Genomic DNA, 27,058 nt, shown 5'->3' with positions numbered 1-27,058 from the left:
CAAAGTCATGTGGAGAGAGGTGCCCAGATGTCAGAGTTGTTCTTAACAGAGACAGCAGCATGGACAGAGAGTACCTGTGGAGCCCCCACAAATGCTGAGTAGAACCATGTCTCATTCAGCCAGTACATGTAGCAAGGCTTCTGGGAAGGCAGGACAGAAATTGCATATAAGGAGGACAGTTTCCTTTTTTGAGAGAAGTAAGGAGGAATTGATGGAAGGATGGAGGGAGGGAGGGAGGGAGGGAGGGAAGGAAAGAGGAAGGGAGGGAAGCAAGGAAGCAAAGAGGGAATGAGTAGAGAGCAAGGGCGGGTTATAAAAGTGAAGCATACTTCGTTTTGACCTTTTCTTCTTGAACCTCTAGCCACTTGGCACATGGACCAATTACAGGTAACTCCCAAGTCAAGAAAGGCCTCATTGGAGCACCCTCTGCAGGTGATGCTAGGCAGGAACACCTTAGTGGGTTAGAGTAGGCAGGGGAGAGAAGTAGTCAACTGAAGCCCCACTTCCCAATTTTCCAGAAGCATATAGAACCACTGGTCTCCTTGAATGAGAGATGCCATCTGCCTACAAAGGCAGAAGAAGATGCTCATAGATCCCTTTACCTCTAGGACAAAGTGAAAGTTCACCCACTGAGAAATATCTCCAGGTTTGATGAAAATGAGAAAGAAGGGACAGAAAACCATTGGATAGAGACCCAGTTCAAGACCCCAGAGATCCACTAAAAGAAGACCTTATACCTTAGTGACAACCCTGAGACCTTAGGCATCTTGGACATGAGGTCCTCTGGGAGAAAACAGACAAAGTCTCTCAGACAAGGAAAATGAGGAATTGATGGGTGAAAAAGTGGTTTGGGGAGAGACTACAAGGTTACCCCGCTGCATACTCTGAGTTCTTGTTCTGTGCCATAAATGGACCACAGGAGGTGCAGCACGGTTGTAAAAGAGAAAAAGTCATTTTATCAGATCCATCGTGGTGTTTTTAAACTGGGCAGTTCAAAAGTTCTTCCCATTAGCACATGCCCAGTAGAGTCTCAGTGCATTTGGGTTTCCAGACAATGGCTCCCAGCTCATAATAGGATATTTGAAGGTCACAATCTCTATCTTTGGTTAAAGAAGTGGGAAGCATGGAGGGCCAGTTTGTTAATACAGGGGGAACTCATCTTAGAGAAGATAAACCAGGAATGAGTTCTCCATGTGTCTAATAACCTTGTGATATGCAAGTACGTTAGATAAAACAATACATCTAATTATCATTTATTAATTATACAAATATAGGATTTTTATGACACTTATCCACACATATAACACACTCTTATCATATTCATCCCACTGCTTTCATTATTCCCCCTTTCATCTATTTCTCCACAATAATAAAAATATTTTATGACTTTTTTCTTGATTACATAAATGATTAAAATCATGTAATATTTGTCTTTCTAGCTTCCTTCATTTACGTGATAGCTATGATAATATATTCAGCCATAAGTAAGATGTATAGCTTTCTCTTTGCAGAGAGAAAAATGTGTCACATGAGAACATGAGTTTTTTAGAGTTTAATCAGGAAGGTTTTTGTCCCTATTCTATCCCTCTTATGTTACTAGCATCCATTTATTCATCCACCCACCAATAAATTCATCCACTCTGATATCCATCCATCCATCCATCCATCCATCCATCCGTCTGTCCATCCGTCCATCCGTCTGTCCATCCAGCCATCCATCCATCCATCCATCCGTCTGTCCATCCGTCCGTCTGTCCGTCCATCCATCCATCCATCCATCCATCCATCCAACAAACTTCCATGCATCAATCACTTTCCATTCATCCATCCACATAACACTATCTACATACCCATGCAAACCCCCTAAATTATCCATGAAAATGCATGCTCATATATATATGTACACACACATCATTTTTACCTATCCATTCATCATTCCTCTCTCCAATGATTCATCATTCATTTGTTATTAATCCTTTCTTATTTTGCCACTCATCATATATCAAGATAGTTATTGATTATTTATGTAACAGTGCACCAATTATATACTCTGTGTAGATGTATTCAGCTATAACAAGTCAGCAGTATTTAAGTTTAATATAGACATTACTTCAACCTACTTGTGCAATATATCCATCTATGAAACCAGGAATTTCTGTAACTCACTTGGGGAAGTTCCAATGGATTTTAGCACCTCCCTTCCTGTGATATGTAGGCTTGTATGCTCACTCTGCCTGAGTGAAGAGTCTGTTCTACCACAGGACAGACACAGAGCAGGCTGAGACATTGGACAATGCCCCCACTGCATCCCATCTCCATCTTGGTTCTCATTGAGTATGTGAATGAAGACAGATCAGAGAAACAGGAAGGGTGGGAGACATAGGTCTAAGATTCAATTCATTCTCTAGCCCAGAAGTGCATTCAGCCCCACAGGCATCCACCAGCCTATTGTCCGGAGCCAAACACGAGGACACCTGAGATTTCCAGTGTGTCATAAAAATTGGGGGCAGAGTGAATCCAATGGCGTTGGCTATGAGGTGCCCTGGGCCTTGTCAGGACTCTACTACAGAGTAGACTGCCTCATTGAGAGGCAACACTGATTAAAGTTTGCAGGTATCATGTCACCCTTATTCTCTGACCCGTGATCACATTTGAAGGAAGCTGAGCAGTGGATGTTTTTCTCACTGGGATTTCTCTTTCAGTGTTCTTCCTGGGCCAGCCGACCATCATGCAGGATGGTGAGTCATATCTATAGGATTTTAACCCCTCCCCATCAATGACCACATTAGATGGGAGTCATGCAGATTTGAGGAAGGATTATAACCCACTTTAACTCATTAGTTTCCTCATCCAAACATACTCTAAACTTTGCAGGTTTCTCCTCCACTCATATCTGATTTTTTAAATCCTCGTTATTGGTACCATGTTTGTTATTCTTCTGGCCATTTAAGGGGCAAGGCATGCCCACTCCCAGCGACCCCACCCCACCCCTCTGGCTGCCATCTTGAATCTCTCCCTTTCTGTCCCTTGGCGTGGGCACACGTGTCTCTCTGTCTCTCTGTCCCTCTCTCTCTCTGTCCCCCCCTCTCCTCTAAGTAATAAATGTCCAGTTCTACGCCTTCTACGCCTGCCTACTGTGTCTATGTGCCTTTTACCTGCCCCATGTCCACACACCCCCACACCCCCACCCCCCACCGCAAACTGTGCTGCAGTTTGGCACTGGGACCCACTAGCACTTCCCGCTAGTGGCTCTGGTCCCACCAGGCTCACACCCGCCTGCTTGGGTGGCCCCCAGGCCACTGCTCTGAGACCGCGCCAGCCGTCTCTGCTTGGGAGTGGCTGCTTGCAGGGCCCGCTGTCCTCTGCCACATGGCCCCCATCACCATTTGGGACCTTCAGCATTTCTGCCTGCCTACAGCTGTTGCCTAGAACTTTATAGCATTTTTGAATGAACAACATTGGTGCCGTGGACTCGACAGAGTCGCCTGCCCCAGACTTCCACTCAGGGCCAGGGTCCGTCTGGGAGTCCAAGCTCCTCCGGGGACGAATCGTAACCGAGGACTTTCTCAACAATGACCCATGTGTTCCATCTGCCTGGGCACAGCCCCTCCAAACAACACTGGCTTCTAATCATGAGTGTCTCCATTTCAGCCAGCTTAACCATCTCTTTTAACCCAAGAGATTGGCCATTGAGCTCCCGGCAATCCTTCGCAATTTCTAGGGACAGGGAGACCCCAACCGTGGGCCTTCAGGGCCTTGGTTGTTCCCTTCACTGGCATTCAATTCAGCTTGTCTCCTTTGCTAAGCCCATGCCTGAGACAACACAGCCTCTCGGCTTCCTGCTAGTGGCTCCAGGCTCACACCTGCCTGCTTGGGTGGCCCCCAGGCCACTGCTCTGGGACCGGCAGCTGTCTCTGCTTTTTCTTTTTGATCCAATCTATTTGGTGTTCTGTATGCTTCTTGAACCTTTATAGGAATATCTTTCTTTAGGTTGGGAAAGTTTTCTTCTATAATTTTATTAAATATATTTTCTGGACTGTTGAGCTGTAATTATTCTCCTTCTTCTACCCCTGTTATTCTTAGGTGTGATCTTTATATTGTGTCCCAGATTTCCTGAATGTTTTGTGATGAGAATTTGTTGGATTTGCTGTTTTCTTTGATCAGAGCGTTTATTTTCTCTATGGTATCTTCAGAATCTAAGATTCTTTCTTCTATCTCTTGTATTCTGTTGGTTATGCTTGTTTCTGTAGTCTCTGTTCATTTACCTAGATTTTCCATATCCAGCCAGCCCTCAGTTTGTGTTTTCTTCCTTGCCTCCATTTCAGTTTTCAAGTCTTGCACTGTTTCCATTATCTGTTTGATTGTTTTTCCTTGGTTTCCTAGGATATCATTTACAGATTTACTCAAGTCTTCAAACTTTTTGTTACTCTTCTCATCCATTTCTTTAAGGGAGTTTTTCACCTCCTGTTTAAGGGACTCTATCACTTTCATAAAAGTCATTTTTTCTACTTCTTCTTGATTAAGGTGTTCAAGTCCTCCTGTTGTAAGTTTGCTGGCTTCTGGTGCTTTCATGTTGTTTTTCAAATTGTTGGAGGAATTCTTGCATTGGCGCCTGCCCATCTCTTCCTCCTACTAATCCCCTATGGATCTTCTTTTACAGATTCAATTCTCCTTGTTGGCCTGGGAGTTCACAGACAAAGGGCCTACCTTGCTGCAGGCAGGCTATTGAAACAAAGGAACTCCCACCTGCCTGGTTGTGCTCACTACCAGGTCCCAGCGCCCAAACAGGCTGAGCTGGGGGATTTTATGGCCCTGAAAAGGGGAGGATGAAGGGGGGAGGTTCTGAGTGCCAGCTGGGATGGGACAGGAATAGAGAGGCACTAACCCGGGAGAATAGCTCTTGCAGGAAGAACAGGAAGTGTAGGGGGTTGAGGAATGTTTGTGCTCTGTCTCCAGGCACTGAGGCTGCTGAGGGTCAGGCACTCACTCACCCCAATGATGGATCTTCTGGTAGAGAATCAGGTTTCCTTGCTGGCCAGGCATCTCACAGACTTGAATTTGACTTCTTTAACTACTTCATAGGTTTTGAGACAGACTCTTGCTGTATAGCTCAGACTGGCTTGGAACTCACTATGTAGTGAAGACTGGCCTTGCACTCATGGTGATCTTCTGCTCATCCTCCCACGTGCAGAAATTACAGGCATGGATCAGAATGTGCAGCTTGAATATGACTACTTAACATACCTCATGTGAGGGGAACAATGCAGTGTCTGCCCTTCTGGCATTGTTTACTGGGTCAAGCTGTTTCTTGAAGGTCCAGCCATGTGATTTTTTTCTTATGGCATCATCATTATCATCTCCATTCCACTGCACACACACACACACACACACACACACACACACACACACACACACACACACACACACACGGAGGCTTCTTTTCAGGTGGAAGAAAAGCAACCATTATTTTGCCCCGACCTTTTATACCTTTACTGCTTCTGTGGAAAACCTCAGGACAGAAAGAACACAAACATTCTTGTCAATTACAGACCGCAAGGAAGTTTCCCTGTCGGTCAAGGGGAATGAGGGCAGCTAGATAACAAGAACTCCCCCTATTTTATTTTATAAAATAAAAGGTGCCTGTCTTATTACTTTGAGTGGAATACCTTGCCTGCCATGGGGAATAACCCTCTAATATTCCCTGTCTTAGGTTGCATCCTGCCCCCAAAATATTGCCCGTCCATGGCTACCCAAACACATAGCCCTAAACCAAGTATCCCCAAGACTGACAGTGCCAATGAGCCAGACCGGCACTGCAACCATATAGCATGCGCTAACTGTGTGGTAAAATATTCCAAACCCCTCTCATAACAGTAGCAGAAGCATGCAATAAATGCCATGAGTAACACACAAACATGATAAACTGTTGAAAAGTCCAAAGATAGTTCACTTGCTCCTGAACCAGAGCCACTTGTTGGTTCAAGGTCAATATGCCCAGTTAAATATGTCATTTTGAATGTCCAAAGCATTGCTGACTCTTCAGCTACCTGGCTGACAGTCTCAGCCATCTGCATAGTCTGGGAAAGAGCAACTCTGGCAGCAATATCTGTGGTGGCAGAGATAGCAGTAACAGCAATCATAGCTGCAGTGATTCCAAGGTCTCTCTTCTGCCTATCTACTATGGTCCGATGCTTGTTGCCATATTTGCTGATACTCCTCACATGGCTGCAGTTTTCCCCAGGCCAGGCACTGACTGGGTCATGGCAACATGCCTTTTGCTGTAACCACCTATCAAAGCTCTGCTCCAGCTGCCTTCTGGCCCCAGATATGCACACTCTGGGTACAAACTCTACATGGAACAGAACAGAACTCAGGGAAGCAGGCTCGATGCTACTGCTTTGGAACCATTGAAGGGTTCCCACTTTAACAATCTTTTAGGGATTTTGGGCATTGTCAACCTGTCTGGCTACTTCCTGCTGAGTGGGTGCTGCATTCTTGGGGGTATTTTATATCAACATTTCAAACCACATAAATTTTCAATGAATCCACAGGTTCTCATCCTCTGTGGAGACAAATGCAGAAACTCTTTTCCAAAGCATCAAATCCTTATGCCCATATTTCAAAGTCAAAATACCTCTTAGCAGTTCCCAGAATCAAATGTCTTTCTCCAGTCCAGAACACAAAAGACAACATAGTCAACACAATAACATACATCTGTACACATTCTTTTTGAGGCCCTCAATTCATCCTTCTGTCTCCTATTTATTACTTTCCTACTGGCCAGTCTTCTGGAGGGCATCCCTCAGAGAATCTCTGGGGATGAAGAAACACATTCTCCTTTTAATCTGACTTGGCTTGTTCCCAGTCTGGAATATTTAAACCCCCTTCTGTACAAAATCTTTGGCTGTCTTCCTTAATACTTCCATGCCTTGCTGCTTTAAGAGTTTCAGTTACTTTTTGAGGCCTTTCAATTCACCCTATTGCCTCTTCTTTATACTTGCTAGTCTTTTGGAGGGTGTCCATCAGAGTATCTCTGGGGATAAAAAAAAACACATTACCTTCCCCAATATGCTCCTTGATTTAGCCAGCTGACAGAGCGACCTTATTCACAAATCCCCACTTTCCAGATTTCAGTGGGACCTCCCCTTGCCGTGCCAGCACAGCCTGGATAGCTGTGATTGGCAGGGGTGCTGGGATTGAGACACGGAGGCTTCTTTTCAGGTGGAAGAACAGCAACCTTTATTTTGCACCAACCAAAGCCTTTTATACCTCTACTGCTTCTGTGGACAACCTCAGGCCAGAAAGAACACAAACATTCTTGTCAATTACAGACCACAAGGAAGTTCCGCTGTTGGTCAGGGGAAGTGAGGACAGCTGGATCACAACATTTTCCCAGCCATTCTTTGGGCGATTTCCCCACCACAGCTCTTGTGAATAGTGTTGCAATGATTACATAAGTGCTGACATCTCACTTCCATACTTCTTTTATCCCCTTTCTTGGGCTCTATTTTTAATTTCTTATTTTGTGAAACCTTCATGCTATTTCCACAGAGGAAGAGCTTTCTTCCCTCTGATTTACACATTTTGTTCCACCAATGTCATGGAAGGAGGGCCTCAGGTCCCTGAAAATGATTCTGACTCATTCGCACAGAGGCAGCTTTTCTCATAACATTTGGGGCCCTGGGTTCCTGTTAAGAGCATAAAAAAGATCCAATTTCTGTACTCCTAACAATATTTGTTAACTTTTAAAAATATTGTCTGAGGCTAAAGGGATGGTTCAGTGTTTAAGAGCACTAGCTGCTCTTCCAGAGGACCCAGGATCAATTCCCAACATCCACCTGATAACTCACAACTGTTTGCAACTCCAATTCCAAAGGAAGAAGCACCTTCACACAGACACATAGACAGGTGAGACGCCAATGCACATAAAATAAAAATAAATCTTAAAAATATCATCTGGGTCAGTGAGATTGCTCAGTGGACAAATACTTGCCCCCAAACCTGAAAAATCAAGTTCCATCCCCAAGACCTATTTAGTAGAATAAAAGAAACAACTTTGCCAAGTTGTCCTCTGACTGCTACACACACCATGAAACACACACACACACACACACACACACACACACACACACACCAATATTATTTAATACTAAAGGCCATTATCTGTAGCAGGGCATATTTAACACGTCAAGTATCTGTTTAAGCTTTTCCAAAGACCATAACATCAAACATTGAGGGAATGCTTCATGTGAGCTTTGGGTGTTGAAATGCCTATCCCAAAGATCAAGGGTCATTCAGTTCTACAATAAAGACTGATGTGTAAATCTTATACTTCTGTGACTCACGTATTTATAGCAAGACGAACATGTTGAGGAATGAGTTTGATTGCACCTGAACTCAGAGGCTTGCTGTATTTTTTAGAATCTGAACCCTTCTCAAAGAGTCAGCGACTGAAGGAAAGCGTGGAAAGCTCAGAGGAGAAACCTCTTCCTCTTCATGTGAGGAAACTAATAGAGAAACCTTGTAATGAGCCCCAGCCCCCACATCCTGCCTCTGTGTCCACTGCAGGGCTTCAGCTCCAGACCCGGCAGACTGCGGAAGCTTAAGTCATGTCACTTCATTCTGCCACAGTGGTGGCCCTCGGTGAGTCCCGGGACAAGTGGAGGGATGGGGTAGGTGATTTGGGGAAGGGAGTCTATTTCCCACTCAGGCCAAAAACCAGCAAGCAGATTCTGGAGCCCCCTGGGAGGAGACTCTCTCCACGCTGCCTCCTACTTGGGGTTTTCACCACAGACTTATTGCTAGAAACAGAGATGGGGCATGTGGCCCAGTTCAGCTTTAAAAGGAGTGAGAAAGAGCCTGTTTGTAAGGGAAGATGACCTGAGAACATTTTTTTCCCCAGTGGTGGAGGTTGAGCTCAAAGCCTAATACTTTAGGTAAGCAAGATACCACAGAATTGTATCCCCTAAATCCAAATACTCTTTTTATTTTTTAAGATCAGAGATGTTACATGCTATTGAGTACCATTGTTCAGAAATTCTTTTATTCTTAAGAAACTTTTATTAGTTCTTTGAGAGTTCCTTACTTGACTCATACTGAACTCTTCCAAGATCGACCCCTCTTCCCTACCCACTTAACTTTGTGTCCCTTTTTTTTTTTAACTTTTACTACCAACCTGTGCTGCCTGAATATTCTTGAATGCATGGTCTAGCACTGGAGCATGGTTGACTTAAAATGGACTGCACTGCTTCATTTTATTTTGATTTTTTTAGATACACTGTCTTACTGTGTAGCTCTGACTGTTCTAGAACTCAGTATGGAGACCAGCCTGGATCAGGAATTTACAGGGATTCACCTGCCTCTGCCCCTAAAATGCTAATGGTGTGTTCCACTATGCCTGATTTCAGGGGCTACACTCTTAAAGAAAACTGACTCTCCCTCTTCCAGCAGCCAGCAATTCCCATTAGTTCCAAGGTTAAAACAGGGAGAATTTGCCTAAATTTCCTTTCAGTTCTGGGATTTTGTCTGGCTTGGTTTTACACAGGTCTGTGCATGCTATGAGTTAATATGTGCAGCTGCCCTCTGTGTTCAGGACACCCTGTAGTCCCCAATGTCATCTGCTGCTTCTGGCTTTTGTGCTTTTTCCACCACCTCTTCCTAAATTATCTTTGAGTCTTGGGAGGAGGAGATGTATGGTGTGTATACTCCCTTTAAGATTGAGCATTCTGCAAACTTAGTCTCTACCCCTTGGTCAGTTATGTGTCTCTGTGTTAATTTACATCAATTGCAAATAAAAGCTTCTCAGATGAGGGGTATGGGATGCATTTATCCATGGGCATAACGACGAATATATTTTTGCTATTACATATATTTAAAATATCTTTTGGAGAATTTTATAGGTGCATGCAATATGTTTTGATCATATTCATCTTCTTTCTTGCCTGTAATACCACATCAATTCCCTCTCCCCCTCTATTTTGCATCTCCTTTTTACAAACAATAATTCAGTGAATATCATTTGTGCTGCTAATATACTCAAGGGCATGGGGCTATCTGCTGGACCCTGGACATACCCTTAGAGAAAATTGGCTCTTTTTTCCCTAGAAGCCACCAACTTTCAATAGATTCTCAGCTAAGAGTGGAGATCTTATGAACCTTTCTCCCATACATCTCAGCCCTCATTGTACTTTTTCTCAGTTTTTTTATTTTATTTATGGGCCTCTCATACAGCACATCCTGACAGAAGTTTCCTCACTCCATCGCTCCCAGATCCCCCACCTACCCCATCTTCCCCAGATCCTCTGCTCCTCCAGTGTCCCTTTAGAAAAGAACAGTTCTCACAGGGATATCAACCAAATATGGCATGACAAGATGCAATAAGACTAGGAGAAAACCCTCATATCAAGGTTTGACAAGACAACATAGTAGGAGTCCTGAGGGCAGGCAAAAGAGTCAGAGTCACATCAGCTCCTCCTGTTATGAGTTCCACAAAAACCCCAAGATAAGCAACCATAACATATATACAGAGGGCCTAGGCAGACCCATGCAGGTTCTGAGACTTTGGCTTCAGTCTCTGCAAGGCCCTATGAGCCATGCTTAGTTGATTCTGTGGGCCGTGTTCTCTTGGTGTCCTCAACCCTTCAGGCTCCTGCAATCTTTCTTCTCTTTGGGGTTATCTGAGCTCCACCTAGTGTTTGACTGTGGGTCTCTGTATTGGCTCCTGTCATTGTTACTGAGGAAGTAAGCAACTGGGCTAGGCTTTGAACTAACCCCATTTTACTTTTGGTTTTGAGACATGATCTCACTAAGATTATCAGGCTGACTTTGAACTCACTTTGTAGCCCAATTAATACTTCACTGTGTGACTCAGTTGAGTAGCTGGGATGTTAAGTCTCTCTCTCCACTGTGGGGATTTCTTAAGAGTTCTTTCACAACAAGAAGGAGGACTATACTCTGACATTAATGTTGTAGGAGGCTGCTTGTTTACTTCCCAGCTGCTCATACTCTTGAAATAACCACATAGAAACTATATTAATTAAATCACTGGTCAATCATTACAGCATATTCTTAGCAAGCTCTTACATATTAAATTAACCCATTTCTATTATTTTGTGTTTTACCATGAGGCTCATAGCCTATCAGCAAGGGGGATCAGGATGTAACTAGGGTTAGTCAGAGTCATCAACTCTGAAAAACACTGTGGCTTGGCCAATCACTACAGCATATTCTTAGCAAGCTCTTACATATTAAATTAAAACATCTCTATTATTTTATATTTCACCATGAGCTTTGTGGCCAGCAGCAAGGTTCCAGATAGCAGCTCATGCCTTTCCCCTCTGACAGCTTCATGGCATCTCCTGACTCCATCTTCCGTCTCGCAGCATTCAGTTTAGTTTTCTCTGCCTACCTCTACTCTGCCCTGTGCAGACCCCAAACAGTTTCTTTGCTAACCAATGGTATTCACAGCATAAAGAGGGTAATCCCACATCACATTAATATGGAAGAGGAATGATTGGGTAATCATGAGAGTGAGAGGCTGGATGTTCCTACCAATATCTAGTTTTTCCTAGATTTTCATTGCTAAACAAGCAATGTTTAATGGGTTTTGTCTTTTAGTGCTGTGCCTGGGATGGACAATTAATGCTCAGCAAGGTGAGTCATGTCTTCAGTTTGGCTTTGGAGAGGATCATGTGCACCTAGGAGACCTGGAGGGAGATCCTTGAATATCCCCTGTAATCATAAACACTCCCAAATATGCAGACTTCACCTCTCCCTTTGCCACCTGTCTTCCTTTGTTTCTTAATTAAAAGTGTTTTTATTTTTATTTTTATTTTTTTTATTTTTTTATTTTATTTTTTTTGCTCAGTAGAATGAGATATTTTTTCTCATTTTTTTATTAAAAATTTCCATCTCCTCCCCTCCTCCTCCCCCTTCCCTCCCCTCCCTTCCACCCATGCCCCCACTCCCTCCCTCTCCAAGCCAAAGAGCCATCAGGGTTCCCTTTACTATGTTAAGTCCAAGGTCCTCCCAACTCCCCCTAAGTCCAGAAAGGTGAGCAACCAAACTGACAATGCTCACAGTGAGTCCGTCCATGCTGTAGAGTTCAAGCTCATTGCCGTTGTCTTTGGTTTCTCAGTCCTCCTCCACCATCAGCCATATTCAGAGAGTCCGGTTTGGTCCTCTGTTCTATCAGTCCCATTCCAACTGGACTTGGTGGTCTCCTATTAGATCTGTCCCACTGTCTCAATGGGTGAACGCACCCCTCACGGTCCTGACTTCCTTGCTCATGATCTCCTTCCTTTTGCTCCTCATCAGGACCTTGGGAACTCAGTCCGGTGCTCCTATGTGGGGCTCTGTCATTTTCTCCATCCAACGCCAGGTGAAGGTTTTATGGTGATATGCAAAATATTCATGAGTATGGCAATAGGATCTGGACATTTCTGGCACCCTCTCCTCAGCTGCCCAAGGAACTAGCTGGGGGCGTCTTCCTGGATACCTGGGAACCCCTCTAAAGTCAAGTCTCTGCCAACCCTAGATTGGCTCCCTTATTTAAGATATATAATTCCTTGTTCCCATATCCACAAAGAGATGCCCAATCATATTACAAAAGCATTTGTTCAACTATGTTTATAGCAGCATTATTTGTAATAGCCAGAACCTGGAAACAACCTAGATGCCCTTCAGTGGAAGAATGGATGAAGAAAGTGTGGAATATATACATATTAGAGTACTACTCGGCGGTAAAAAACAATGACATCTTGAATTTTGCATGCAAATGGATGCAAATAGAAAACACCATCCTGAGTGAGATAACCCAGGCCCAAAAAGATGAACATGGGATGTACTCACTCATAATTGGTTTCTAGCCATAAATAAAGGACATCGAGCCTATAATTCGTAAAATATCCTAGAGAAGCTAAATAAGAAGGTGAATCCAAAGAAAAACATTATATAGTTATCCTCCTGGATATTAGAAGTAGACAAGATTGCCGGACAAAAAATAGGAACTTGGGGGTGGGGTGGGATGGGGGCATGGGGGGATGGGAAGAGAAAAGTGTGAAGTGGAGGATGGGAAGAGCTTGGGGGAATAGGATGGTTAAAAGTGTTCTTAATCGACAAATAACAATGGTATATATTGACGGGATTCAATCTGGTGTTTTGATGTGTGTTTATATTATACTATGACTAAGTTAGGCTAAGTTTCAAGTCCATCACCTTTGATACTCATCATTTTTTATTGTGAGAAAGTTATACATCTACAATTATAGGAATTTTTAAAGAAACTCTCAAATATGGTATATCTTGAGAAATGCATTTCTCCTGTATAAATGGAATTTTATATCTTTGATGAGCATCTTCTCTGTCTCCATCTACCCTGTCCCTAGCCTCAGGTAACCAGCCATTCTTCTTTTATACTGCTTATCTCTGAGGTGAATGCCTTTGTATTCCATATATAAGTGAGAATCTGTGGTATTCATCATTCTGTGATTGGCTTATTTCATTTTACATCCCCCAATTCATTCTAGTTGCCATCAATAGCAGCATTTCTTTTCTGAAGAATGACCACGATTCTAATATGTTTGGCACCCCATTTTCTTTATCTATTCATCTAATGACTGACCGTATCATGGATTCTATCTCTTCTCTGCTTGGAATCATGCTGCGAAGAACTTGAGGATGAGGTATCTCTATGACAAGCTGTCTGCAAAGACAATTTCTTTCAACATGACCAAGACTACAGCTGAGATATTTCTCCCCATATCCCAGATCTCTCTTAGGATCCCCTTGGAAAGGCATTGACAGTACTCAAAGGCAGGACATGAGAATTCATACTTAATCTCACCTCTTCATTTTCCCATACATAATGTGTCACCAGGTCCTGTTGGGTCCTTCCACTAAATTTGTAAGTCTGCTATTTAATTTAATTAGTGTGTTTGTTTCAAGACAGTTTCTCACTAGGTATCAATGACTGGTCTGGAACTCATTCTGTAGACCAGGCTGGCATAGAACACACAGAGACACACCTGTTTCTGCCTTCCAAGTGTTGGTATTAAATACATGCAACACCATACCCAGCCTCAAGTCTTTCTTCCTTCCTGCATAAATGTCTGCTAGCTTCTTTGATGAGGGTTGAGAGCCATATTTACTAGTCAGAGGCTAGAATACTGGATGAGCAAATCAGGCTGTGTCTGTGGGTGCCATGTGGCTTGGGCTCCATAGTTTATTTTGACACAGAATCAGACCACAGTGTTTTTCAGAGTTGATGACTTTGACTTACCCCAGTTACATCCTGATCCCCCTTCCTATCAGGCTCACTTGTCTCTAGGTTCTTCAACATTCTTCCATTTTCATTAAACACCCACTAACTCTGGGCTGTCTTACAGGATAAATTTTAATTTAATTTTTAAAATGACAAAAATTTCATGTCTTTACCATGTCTGACTTCATATTTTGAAATAAACTGGTATTGGAGGATGACCAGATCAAGCCAATTAGCATGAGATTTTCCTTATACATATATTTCCCTTTTCAAACAGCACTTAAATTTAGTCTCAGTGACTCTGATGGACATGAGGTTAGGTATTAACTATTTTTCACATATCCCACTTGAACTGCTTGAACTTTTGAACTATTCCTGAAGCACAGGGTCTGTGTCCTTTTAGTGGTAATTTACATAGTTTGGTCAATGTTTGATTCTCCATGTTCCTGTCTGCTAGGTGCAAGGAGTTTACTTCTCTTTCTTGGGTTTCAGTGCAAGTATCTCTTCTGTGTCACCTCAGGGAGTATACCTCTGATCTCACCTGTCTCTTGAGATTCCTATGCCCACTCCTAATATTCATTATTATCTTTCTGCCACCTTCTCAGACAATTATTCTCTCAAATCAGCATTCCCTTCCATAATTTGCCTTCAAATAGAAGAGATTGTGTTTCTTGTATGTGTGAAACCATAGAAACATGGAAGGCATCTCTAGAAGATGAATAAGATATTAAAAACATATGAAGAATAAGTGAAGAAAGGAGATAGGATTAGGAACTGTTTGTCTAAGGGCACAAAATCTCATTACACATGGATAAGGGCAGGAAGTCAATTATGCAGCATGGCTAGCAACTATGCATTCATAAATTTGTCACAAAAGGTAAGTTTGTGAGTTTATCCATATTGATTAATTTGGTCCAGTTGTTCCACAAGGTACAAGACATCACCTTGAACATGGTAAGTATAAGCATTTTAAATTTGTCTCTTGACATAAGTATAAATATCTGTGATTGTATGGGGATGCCCTTACATTCAGACAGTTTGAAGCAGGTGAGATTTTAAAGCCCCAATAACACCCTGGAAAGAAGGTGGAGATAAAGACAGAAAAAGCACGGGTCCCTGGAATAAGGCAGTTCCCAGGGAGGCAGTGGGCTCTGTAGCAGACAAGTCCAGTCTGTGACGTTCCGAGATTTCTTCGGATGAATCATTGCTAGACCCACCACATGCTCAGACTTAGGTTCTTTAATGTCATGTGGTAAGCATTCATATGCATCTAGAAAGTAGGGATGTTATAAAGCTTCACTTTGATCATGGAGAACTCTAAATTTGGTAAGAGTACAAAATGGTGTGTCTCAGTTGGTTTTGTGTTATGACAATGTCCACACCATGTTCAGTGAGATTCCTGCTCTCTCTTTCTCTCTCCTAGAATCTCTGCCGAGTCCTTCCATTTTGGCTGATCCAGGTCTTGAGATTCCCCAAGGACATTTTGTAAAGATTGTGTGCACAAGCCCTAGTGAATATGATAGATTCCGCTTGGAGAAGCAAGGCAAAGAAATAATGAATAAGAATGATTTGCCTTCTCAAAAACCGGCTATATTCCAGCTTGGCCCAGTAAATGAAGACACTGCTGCATCTTATCAGTGTCTCTATCAAAAAGGGCCTATGTGGTCCCAACGCAGTGAGATTCTGGAGCTGAAAGTGACCAGTGAAGATGTCACCCACACTTCTGACCCAGTCCCAGGAGTGACCTCAGGTTTGTTTCTAGGTCCCTGGACTCTAACCCTTCTCTCCCCTGCCTCAACTTCCCCTGCTTTCTTCTAATCCTAATGCCCCCCCCTTTCCACCTCCTTCAGCAGAGATCTCATCTATCCTTAAACCCCAGATTTCAGGAGCTTTAGTCTTACCAGACACCATGAATAACTGGATACAGTCTTACAGGTAGACCACTGAGTTGTTCTTGATTACTGATTACTGACTAAGCTCCATCAATGGTGGGAGTAGACTTCTCTCAAGGTGATGCATGTTTTTGCACTGGGCATGGTGATTTATCCTGGTTTCCCACTAAGTTCCAGCCTGTTGTGACTACAGAAATATATCTCCTCTGGAGTGGTACCCTCTTACTAGGCAGGCAATATGGTCCAGAGAAGATTGGTGGGCAGGTCTGGATTATTCTTTTGTGGGTTCTTTAATATGGAATAGCCTGTGTGAGGCCGGGCTCCAAAATGTCTGGAGTCAGGAAACAGAAAATGTTCTAGTCCATGTCCATGTCTTCCCACATCTTGCCAGGAGCTGCTCAGTGCTTCTTCTGTGAGGTCAAGCAGAGTGAGTGAGTGAGGAACAGAAGAAAGGACCAATATCTAACAGAATGATTTAGGAGGGGCTTTGCCATGTTTTTGGTTTTCCCTGTCTTGTCATTTCAGGTCTTTTTCATGGCCTGTGGCTGAGTGATGAGCCAGTCACCCCTTTTGTATCAATACTTAGGATGGAGAAGGGGCGTACATATCTCTCCTCATCAGCTCCCAATCCTTTACCCTGCCTCATTGCTGGTGTTATAGTTTATTACAGGTTATCTGCTGGGTTGATGTTCTGATTTTGGAGCCAGCCATCAAGGTGTCATTAATATTTTTTCTTCTCTTCCTTCTTTTGATTTTTTTGTTTAATTTTGAGATAGGATCTCTGTATATAACCCTGGATGTCCCAAAACTTGTTACATAAACCAGGGTGGCCTTGAACTCAAAGAGCTCCCCCTGTCTTTGCCTCTTGACTTCTGGGATTAACGGCATACCCCCACCATGCCCAGTGACCCTACTAATTTAAATATGGAGAAAAATAATGTTTTTAGTCAAGGATACGAAGATCTGAAGACTCCAGGAGAGAAGCAGTTCCAGCAGCGACACCCAGCCCTCAGTTTTCTATGAGTCTATGCTGCCCTCTTGTGGTTGAGACTCATTACATTTTTTTAAATTTCTTTTTTTAATTTAATTTTATTTTTAAACAAAACCAATCTTTTTTCATTTTACATACCAATCCCAGTTCTCACTCCATTCTCTCCACCTTTCCCCCACCCCACCCCCATCCACTTCTCAGAGAGTGTAAGGCACATTGCTTTGAATAAGGACCAAGGCCCTCCCTCCTATATCTGGGCTGAGCAAGGTATCCATTCAAAGAAAATGGGTTTCAAAAAGTCAGAGTAAAAAATAATAAAAAAGTCAGAATAATCAGTAGGGATAAATTCTGGTCCCACAGAAAGTGACCTCAGAGTCTGCCCCAGACATACAACTGTCACCCACATTTAGAGGGTCTAGTTTGGTCCTAGTTAGAAGTATCCATTCTTCCCTGTCCTGCTGGAGTTGGTGAGTTCCCATTAGCTCTGGTAAGATGTCTCAGTGGGTATCGCCATCATGGTCTTGACCTCTTTGCTCATATTCCCACTCCAGTGCCACTTTTGGACAGGATTTTGGGAGCTCAGCCCAGTGCTCTGATGCGGGTTTCTGCTTCTGCCTCTATCTCATCAGTTATGGTGATATTTAAGATAGTCATCAATATGACTACAGGGCAAGGCTAGTTTGGGTATCTTCTCCACTATTGCTTAGGGTCTTAACTGGGATCATCCTTGTGATGATTCCTAGGAATTTCTCTGTGCAAAGTTTCTTGTTAGCCCCATAATGGGTCCCTCAATTGAGATATCTCTTTCCTTGCTGTCTCTGTTCTTCCCCCATCTTGACTATCCCATTTCCTCAAGTTCTCTTCCCCTCTCCCCTTCTCCTCTTCTCTTCTCCTTTTTGGGTTATATGGTCTAAGTTGATGAGGAAGACTGATTCAGCCAGTGCAAGTAGCAAGGCTTCTGGGAAGGCTGGACAGAAATTGCATATAAGGAGAACAGTTTCCTTTTTTGAGAGAAGTAGGGAGGGACTGATGGAGGGATGGAGGAAGGGAGGGAAGAAAAGAGGAAGGGAAGGATGCAAGGAGGGATGAAAGCAGAGGGAATGAGTAGAGAGCAAGGGTGGGTTATAAAAGTAAAGCATAATTCGTTTTGACCTTTTCTTCTCCAACCTCTAGCCACTTGACACATGGACCAATTACAGGTAACTCCCAAGTCAAGAGAGGACATTCTAGGCACCCTCATTTGAGTGCCCTCTGCAGGTGATGCTAGGCTAGAACACCTTGGTGTGGTTAGAGTAGGCAGGGGAGAGAAGCAGTCAACTGAAGCCACACTTCCCAATTCTCCAGGAGCATATAGCACCACTGGGCTCCTTGAATGAGAGATGCCATCTGCCTAAACAGGCAGAAGCAGATGCTCACAGATCCCTCTACCTCTGGGACAAAGTGAATGTTCACCCACTGAGAAATATCTCCAGGTTTGAGGAAAATGAGAACGGAGGAACAGAAAACCGTTAGATAGAGACCCAGTGCAAGACCCCGGAGACCCAGTAAAAGAAGACCTCATATCTCAGTGACTACTCTGAGACCTTGGGCATCTTGGACATGAGGTCCTCAGGGAGAAAGCAGACAAAGTCTCTAAGAAAAGGAAAATGAGGAATTGATGGGTAAAAAAGTGGTTTGGGGTGAGACTACAAGGTTACCCCACTGTATACACTGAGTTCTTGTTCTGTGCCATAAATGGACCACAGGAGGTGCAGCATGGTTGTAAAAGAGAAAAAGGCATTTTATCAGATCCATCTTGGTGTTTTTAAACTGGGCAGTTCAAAAGCTCTTCCCATCAGCACATGGCCAGTAGAGTCTCAGTGCATTTGGGTCTCCAGACAATGGCTCCCAGCTAATAATAGGGATATTTGAAGGTCACAACCTCTATCTTTGGTTAAAGAAGTGGGAAGCATGGAGGGCCAGTTTGTTAAGGTCAGCCCAAATGGAAGAAGCTTCACACTCCTTCATCCCTTTCTTCTGAGTCCTGGTAGACATTGTTAAATTGACTGCTTTCTTTTAGAATCAGTTCTCCTACAGGTAAGGGACATCTGTAATGATGGCTTCTAACCCCAAAATATATCAATAACTACTATTTCAGGATTCCTAGGCTGTGTACTATTTACCAGAAAATTACTACTCACTCTTGTCTTTTCCTTTTCAGTCACTACCCTCCAGAGTTACAAGGTGTGGAATGGTGTCCGCATGGCCCTGGCTGGGGTAATCTTTCTTGTCCTGGGCGCAATCATTGGAGAAGTTTGGTACAACCAATAAAAGTCTATAAATAGCTCCAGAACCCAGGAGGATATAACCAAGGGGACTGAGTTTCTTTGTGTCCAAGAAAACCATATTGGGCTATGAGCTTTATGGATCTAGACTCTGTTGTCAAAAACTAGTCTCCAATTCTGATGACACATGCTATTCTTTATTTAGAGTCAGACATTTGTCTTGATGATTTAATTAAACATGATTTCATAGTCAGGCACCTCTCTGCACCTTCTTTCTGGGTCTTTCTTGCCCTATAGCTCTTTTTCCCATCCATTAACTTCCTGATTATATTGGTCCTTGAAGATAAAGTGAGTTTCATGTTATATATGGATTTTACTATTTAAAAACTGTGTGTTTGACTCCTCCTTTGCTGGTGGCAGTGAAAACTTGTACAACCACTTTGGAAATCAATGTGGCAGTTTCTCAGAATCATTGGGAATCAAAATACTTCAGGATATAGCCATATCATTCTTGGACATATACCCAAAAGATGCTTAATCAAACCACAAGAACACTGGCTCAAAATATGTTCATAGAAGCTTTATTTATAATACCCAGAACCTAGAAACAATCTAGATGTGTCTCAACATATGAATGAAAAAAGAAAATGTGGTACATTTACATAATGAACTATTACCCAGCTGTTAAAAACAATGACACCAGGAAATTTTAAGGCAAATGGATAGAACTAGAAGAATATCATCCTGAGTGAGAGAAACCAGACTCAAAAAGATAAACATGGTATGTACTCATAAGTGGATAGTAACTGTAATGTAAAGGATAACCTTCCTACAAACTACAGACCCAGAGAGATTAGGTAACAAGGAAGGCCCAAGGGCGATGTGTGAATCTCCTTGGGAAGGGGGAAAAGAAGAGGTCTCCTGGGCAGATTGAGGGCAGGTGGGGATGGGAACTTGAGGTATCGGGATGTAGAGGGAGGTGGAAGGGGAGAGTACTGAGAGAGATGTTTGGAAATGAGGAATTTTCAGGTTCAGATGGAATCTTGATGCAAGACAGACTCCCAGGAATCTACATGGATGATCCAAGCAATAGTAGAGAGGGTGCCTGAACTGGCTATCCCCAGTTATCAGACTAATGAATACCACAATTATTTTGTCAGACAGCCTTCATCCAATAAATGATAGAAACAGTTGCAGGGACTCACAACCAAACATTATGCCAAGCACAGAAAATCCAGCTGAAAAGAGGGAAGAAATATAGGAGCCAAAAGAGTCAACTGCATCATAAGACAACCCAGAGAAAAAATTCGCCTGGCTCATAGGCACTCATAGGGAGCCTATGTGGGATCAACCAAAGCCTTCTGCATGTATGTGACACTTGTGTAGCTTGGTCTATTTGTGGTATTGCTAACAATGGGAATAGGGGCTGTCCCTAACTTATTCCCCACAGTGGATTGCATTTCCCAGTCTAAATACATGGAAAGGAGCTTAGTCTTAGGGCAACTTGATATGCCATGCTTTGTTGATAACTATTAGAGGCTACCCCCCTTTTGGACAGAAACAAAGGAGGAGTGGATTGGAGGGGTGGAGGAGAGATAGAGTGAGGGAATGGCAGGAGAGGAGGGAGGGGAAACATGTTTGCAAAGAACTACAAACAAAGAAGAAAAGCTGAAAGTGGGAGAAATGGTCTTCTCCATGGGGGACCACACCTGTTAAAATAAAACCCATCTGCCAACCATGGTGGCAAACACCTTTAATCCTAGCATACAAGAGTCAGAATTAGGCAGATCTCTTGTATTCAAGGATATCCAGATCCAAATAGTGAGTTTTAGGACAACCAGGACTACATAGAGAGGATGTCTTTAAAAAAGAAAAAAAAAATGCCAACCCCAAAATGGAAAACCCATCTGTTAGTGTGGATAAGTTTAGACATCAACTCACCCATTTTTGCACAACATTTGGGTTTGTCCTCTTCTACCTGAAGGGAATCAAGAACTTAACTCTCTAAATTCGTAGTATAGGGGTCATGGGAGAGGATAGAAGGGGAGGGGAGAGGAAGGAAGTGGAGCAGAGAAAAATATATATCCCAATAAAAACAATTTAAAAACTTTAAATATAACTTTGAGCAGTGGCCGATACAATAGGAAACACATAACTGGTGCTGCTGATTGTCCATTAATACATTTATCTTGATAGCTGGGGCCAATATGTGAAGCTGCTTCAAATTTATGAATAATGGTGTTTTGCCAGATCATTATAATGTACTGCAATATGGCAGATGTAAAAATAGCCTCTATAGTCAATGTTTTCAATAGATCAGATCTTAGGACAGGTGTCTGCTACATGGGAGAGAGGAAAAGGATTTATTTCTCCTACAAGGTCAGCAGAGGCAGCACAGTTACAGCACTCCATACCTAATAAGACAAAACTCACCATGGTACTTTTGCTACAAGCCAAAACTTGTAGCAAAAAAGCGACTTTTTTTTTTCCAAGCAGCAACCTTGGTACAGTGCAAGGTATTTAGCAATATAGAAAATAGAAACAACTCAGTAACTCAGTAAATATATTTTAACAAAGGAAAAAAAGAACTTAACTCTCATGTTAGAATATACTCTGAAACTGCCATCACCAGTCTTAGCAATTGTAACTCCCATGATGACTTGGTAGCTTTTATTGTGATATTATGAATTTTATCTTCCCATAGCTTTGATTTAAAAGTGTCTTAAGTGTTATCAGTGTCAACATTCCGGCTTCTGCTTGGTTTTACTTGAATAAAATACTCTTTGCGATCCTGGTGTGGGAGGCCCTTCTGTCTATGTGCTGCTTTAATTGGTTAATGAATAAATAACAGCTTCAAGCCTATGGCAAGGGCAGAACAGAACTAGGCAGGAAAAGCTAGGCTGTATGCTGGGAGAAAGAAGGGTGGAGTCAGAGAGAAGCCATGGAGCTGCCCGAGACAGACACTGGGAACTTTACCAGGTAAGCCACAGCCACGTGGTGATATACAGATAAATAGAAATGGGTTAAATTCATATGTAAGAGTTAGCCAATATAAAGATAGAGCTGATGGGCCAAGCAGTTATTTAATTGATACAGTTTCTGTGTGATTATTTCAGGTCTAAGCTAGGTGGGCGGCCAGGAACCAACAAGCAGCCTCCACTACAGGATCCCTTTCTGCTTGGTTCATTGCTCTGGATAAAGAGAGTCTCTCATCTCTTGTATCTGAGTCTTTAAATCCATTTATACCCTCTCTGACTTTTAGGTTCATGACTCAATTAATTTACCTCTATAATAATTATTGAAGGGCTTGAGAGATAGCTAATTTTTTAAGAATACTGGCTGCTTTCTCAGAGAATATGGGGTTTGATTCTCAGGACATCAAAGGCAGCTGAAACCTTCTGTAACCCCAGTTCCATGGATGTGGTGCCCTCCTCTTGTCTCAATAGACTCGAGGCACATCTGGTTCATAGAAAAACATGTAGACAAAACACACATATGTGCGATATATTAAAAATTAAATTGAATAAAAATGTCTGTTGGTAGGGTGGTATGGTGTTCTAGTGGATAAGTGCACCTGTTGCTCTTCAAGAGGACTTGAATTGGGTTCCTAGCACCCATGTCATGCTGCTAACCACTGTCTTTAGCTACAGTTCCATAGGGATTTGGTACATTATTTTTGTCTTGAAGGCCATGTGGACGCCTGGCATCTGTGATTAGTATCTGAGTGCCATGCTGCCTCTAGGGAGATGCCAATCTGAATGGACTTCACTGTCACCTGGGACAATAGTAACTTTCAGACCTGGCTGTTGCTGAGAACCTTGTCTGGGTCTGTGGTCCTACTGCTGCTGGGGACGGTGTTGAAGTCTGAGGCCCGTGTTGCCACAACGGTCATACAGAAACCTGGGGTTGGGACTGCAACTTCTTCGTGTCCGGGAGCCATGCCACGGGCAGAGCCATCCTGATCTGAGTTGTTAGGTGCTTCTACCTGGAGTTATAATGTTGCTGGGGACAAGCTGCTGCTGAATGCCATTTCTGTGTCTGTGGTCTAGCTTCAGCTGGGGTCTGTGTTGATGTCTGTGGCCTGTGTCACCTCAGGGGGGCCATAGGAACTATGTATAATGAATCAGGGGCCATGCTTAGCTGGTCTGCCCTTCATTGGCCCTGGGAAAGCTAGCCCTGCCTTGCTGGACACTGCAGTAATAAAGTTGACCCTGATCCTCACTCAAGAACTGGCCCCTTCACTTTTGAGAGATGGTCCCATCCTTTACCTCAGCTGAAAGAGATCTGACCCTGATGGTATTGGCTCCACTAAGAGGTTTGCTGCCCCAGCATCTCAGATTGACCAGCTGGGCTGAGACCCAGCCCCACACAACTGGATTCCCACAGCTGCCCCGAGTCACAGAGATCCTCCAGCTATTGTTCCACAGGACCAGACCCTTCACAAGCTGCAGCTCATACTAGATGGGGTACAGTGATGACGGTGTATTAGAAACCAGAGACTTTGAACCAGACCAGGGACTCATTGCAATAAACATTGCTAATAAAGCTGATCAGACAAAACCATAAACTATGTGACACACTGCTCCCAGTTCCACCAGGATGAATGAAGAGGTGTTGGGGAGGTGAGAAAAAAGAAGAAATATAGGTTTCTTGTTTTGTTTTGTTGTTATTTTTGTTTGTTTGCTTGCTTTTGTTTTGTTTTGGTTTGATTTTTAAAAAATAATTCCTTTTGCAAATGCTGCAAGGGTGAGGGATGAAAGAAGATATGGAGGGACTGGGAGATGAGCAGAATTAGGGTGCAAGATGTCAAATTCCTAAAGAATAAATAAATGAATTATGTTTTAACAAAAGGAATAAAGAAAAGAGAAGAAACTCAGGTCAAAGGTCCAGAAATTATTTTCAACAAAACCAAAGAAGAAAATTTTCCTAACCTAAAGAAGGAGATGCCTATAAAGGTGCAAGGAGCATACAGAACACCAAATAGACTGTACCAGAAAGGAGAATCCCCTTAGCACATAATAATCAAGACAAGAAGTGTACAGAAAAAATAAAGAATATTAAAAAGCATTAATGGGAAATACCAAGTAACATATAAACACAGGCCTGTTAGACTAACACCTGACTTCTCAATGGAGATTATAAAAACCCGAAGGACCTGGACAGGTGTGTTGCAAATTCTAAGAGACCACAGACGCCAGGTAAAAATACTATACGCAGAAAAGCTTTCAATCACCATAAATCCATGGTGAGGTAAAAAAAAGCAATATATATCTGCAAATCCATCCTTACAGAAGGTGCTAGAAGGTAAATGCCAACCTAAAGTGGTTAACCACACTAAAAAAAAAAAAAACCACAGGAAAAATATCCCTGACAACCAAACCAAAAGAGCAGAAACACACACACACACACATACACACACACGCACTCACACACCCACCACCACCACCACCACCATCACTGCCACCACCACCACCACCACAACAACAAAATAATGAATCAAAAACCACTGCTCAGAGATATCTTTCTATGCTCTCAGATCCCTGATAAAAAGACACAGAGTAACAATGGATGTGTAATCAGGATCCATTCTTTTGATACATGCAAGAAACCCAAATTAACATCAATGATAGACATCACGTCATGGTAAAAGGATGAAAAAAAATCTTCCAAGCAAATGGACCTAAGAAGCAAGCTGGTATGTCTATTTTAATATTTAACAAAATAGACTTCAAACCAAAACAAATCAGAAGAGATAGGTAAATACAGTTTAACAACAGAAAGACCATCCAGACAAATACTTAACAGAAAAATGCTGGATCATGTAGTTGTTATAAATCAAAAGAACCTAACTGATATATACAGAACATATCACCAAAATACAAAATAGTATATCTTTTTCTCAGCACTTCATAGAGACTCATCCAAAATTGACAATATAATTAGACAAAAAAAAAAGTCTTACCAGATACAAGAAAATTGAAACAACAGCTGGCAGCCTATCTAGCCACCACTTATTAGAGCTGGAGAGCAACAACAGAATGCCTACAAACTTATGGCAACTGAACAACTGTCTGTTGAATGAAATATGGGTCAGCATAGAAATGAAAGAAATTCTAGAATTGAATGAAAATAAATATACAACATGACGAAGGCCATAATAAGAGGCAAGTTCAAAGGACTAAGTGCTTACATAAAAATCCGGAGATCTCATGCTAGTAACTTAGCAGCACACCTGAGAGCTCTATAAGAAAAAAGAAATCACACCTAAAGATAATAGACAGCAAGACATAATCAAACTCAGTGTGAAATCAATAAAATAGAAACAACAAAAATGTAAAAATAAATGAAACGAAGAGTTAGTTCTTTAAGAAAATCAGTAAGATAGGCAAACCCTTAATCAAAGTAACTAGACTGATGGAACAGGGGACCAAACAGGACTCTCTGAATGTGGCTGACGGTGGAGGAGGACTGAGAAACCAAGGACAACGGCGATGAGCTTGAACTCTACAGCATGGACGGGCTCACTGTGAGCCTTGTCAGTTTGGTTGCTCACCTTCCTGAACTTAGGGCGAGTTGGGAGGACCTTGGACTTAACATAGTAAAGGGAACCCTGATGGCTCTTTGGCTTGGAGAGGGAGGGAGTGGGGATATGGGTGGAAGGGAGGGGAGGGAAGGGGGAGGAAGAGGGGAGGAGATGGAAATTTTTTTCATGGTTTATTTTTTTATATTTAAAAATTTCCATCTCCTCCCCTCCTCCTCCCCCTTCCCTCCCCTCCTCCTCCCTCTTCCATCCCCTCCCCTCCACCCATACCTCCCCTCCCTCCCTCTCCAGGCCAAGGAGCCATCAGGGTTCCCTACTCTATGTTAAGACCAAGGTCGCCCAGCTTGCACCCAGAATCCTCCCCCCCTCCCCCTTCCTCATCCTCCCATCTTTGGGGCCACAAAATCCCACAGCTCAGCCTGTTTGGGCTCTGGGGACCCGGAATTGAGTGCACCCAGGCCGGTGGGAGGTCCCCTCCTTCATTTGACTGCCCGGAGCAAGGTAGGCCTTTGTCTGAGAGCTGCTTGGCCTGCAAGGGGACCTCACAGTCTGCAGAAGGATCCATCATTCTTTGGGGTGAGTGAGGAGTGAGTGCCCGAACCGCGGCAGCTGCCCGGAGAGGGACCACCGACTCTCCACAACTCCCCCTGCCACCAGCACACTTCCTGCTCTTCCTGCAGGGGTTATTCTCCCCGGATACTGCCTCTCTCTTCCTGTCCCTTCCCAGCTTGCACCCAGAATCCTCCCCCCCTCCCCCTTCCTCATCCTCCCGTCTTTGGGGCCACAAAATCCCACAGCTCAGCCTGTTTGGGCTCTGGGGACCTGGAATTGAGTGCACCCAGGCCAGTGGGAGGTCCCCTCCTTCATTTGACTGCCCGGAGCAAGGTAGGCCTTTGTCTGAGAGCTGCTTGGCCTGCAAGGGGACCTGAAAGTCTGCAGGAGGATCCATCATTCTTTGGGGACACCAAACACCTCCGCGCTCCTTTTGAAGGAAGAGATGGGCAGGCGCCAATGCAGGAGCTCCTCCAACAACATGAAAGGCAACATGACATCACCACAAGCCAGACATCCCGAAACAACAAGAATTGAACACCCTAACCCAGAAGATAT

At 43.1% G+C, this 27,058-nt stretch overlaps 1 protein-coding gene across 1 annotated transcript; it reads left to right on the top strand.

The window, feature by feature from the left end:
- The first annotated feature begins 8,487 nt into the window (after positions 1–8,487).
- LOC119822009 (leukocyte-associated immunoglobulin-like receptor 1) lies at positions 8,488–19,660 on the top strand. Its single transcript, XM_038341083.1, has 4 exons — positions 8,488–8,643; positions 11,617–11,652; positions 15,684–16,010; positions 19,344–19,660. Exons 1-4 carry the CDS (start codon positions 8,610–8,612, stop codon positions 19,451–19,453), a joined length of 507 nt encoding a protein of 168 aa, XP_038197011.1. The 5' UTR covers positions 8,488–8,609; the 3' UTR covers positions 19,454–19,660.
- The last annotated feature ends 7,398 nt before the right edge of the window (positions 19,661–27,058 follow it).

Source organism: Arvicola amphibius, chromosome 8 (assembly GCF_903992535.2).
Source record: "Arvicola amphibius chromosome 8, mArvAmp1.2, whole genome shotgun sequence".
NCBI classification, from domain to species: domain Eukaryota; kingdom Metazoa; phylum Chordata; class Mammalia; order Rodentia; family Cricetidae; genus Arvicola; species Arvicola amphibius.
The sequence above is the reverse complement of the archived record's forward strand: the minus strand, read 5'-3'. Positions and strand labels throughout refer to the sequence as shown.

Excerpts from the sequence above, each read along its gene's own strand:
- LOC119822009 (XM_038341083.1), top strand. The coding sequence starts at position 8,610 with ATGTCACTTCATTCTGCCACAGTGGTGGCCCTCG. Across the intron at positions 11,653-15,683 it reads GACAATTAATGCTCAGCAAG|AATCTCTGCCGAGTCCTTCC; the intron begins GTGAGTCATGTC and ends TCTCTCTCCTAG. Across the intron at positions 16,011-19,343 it reads AGTCCCAGGAGTGACCTCAG|TCACTACCCTCCAGAGTTAC; the intron begins GTTTGTTTCTAG and ends TTTCCTTTTCAG.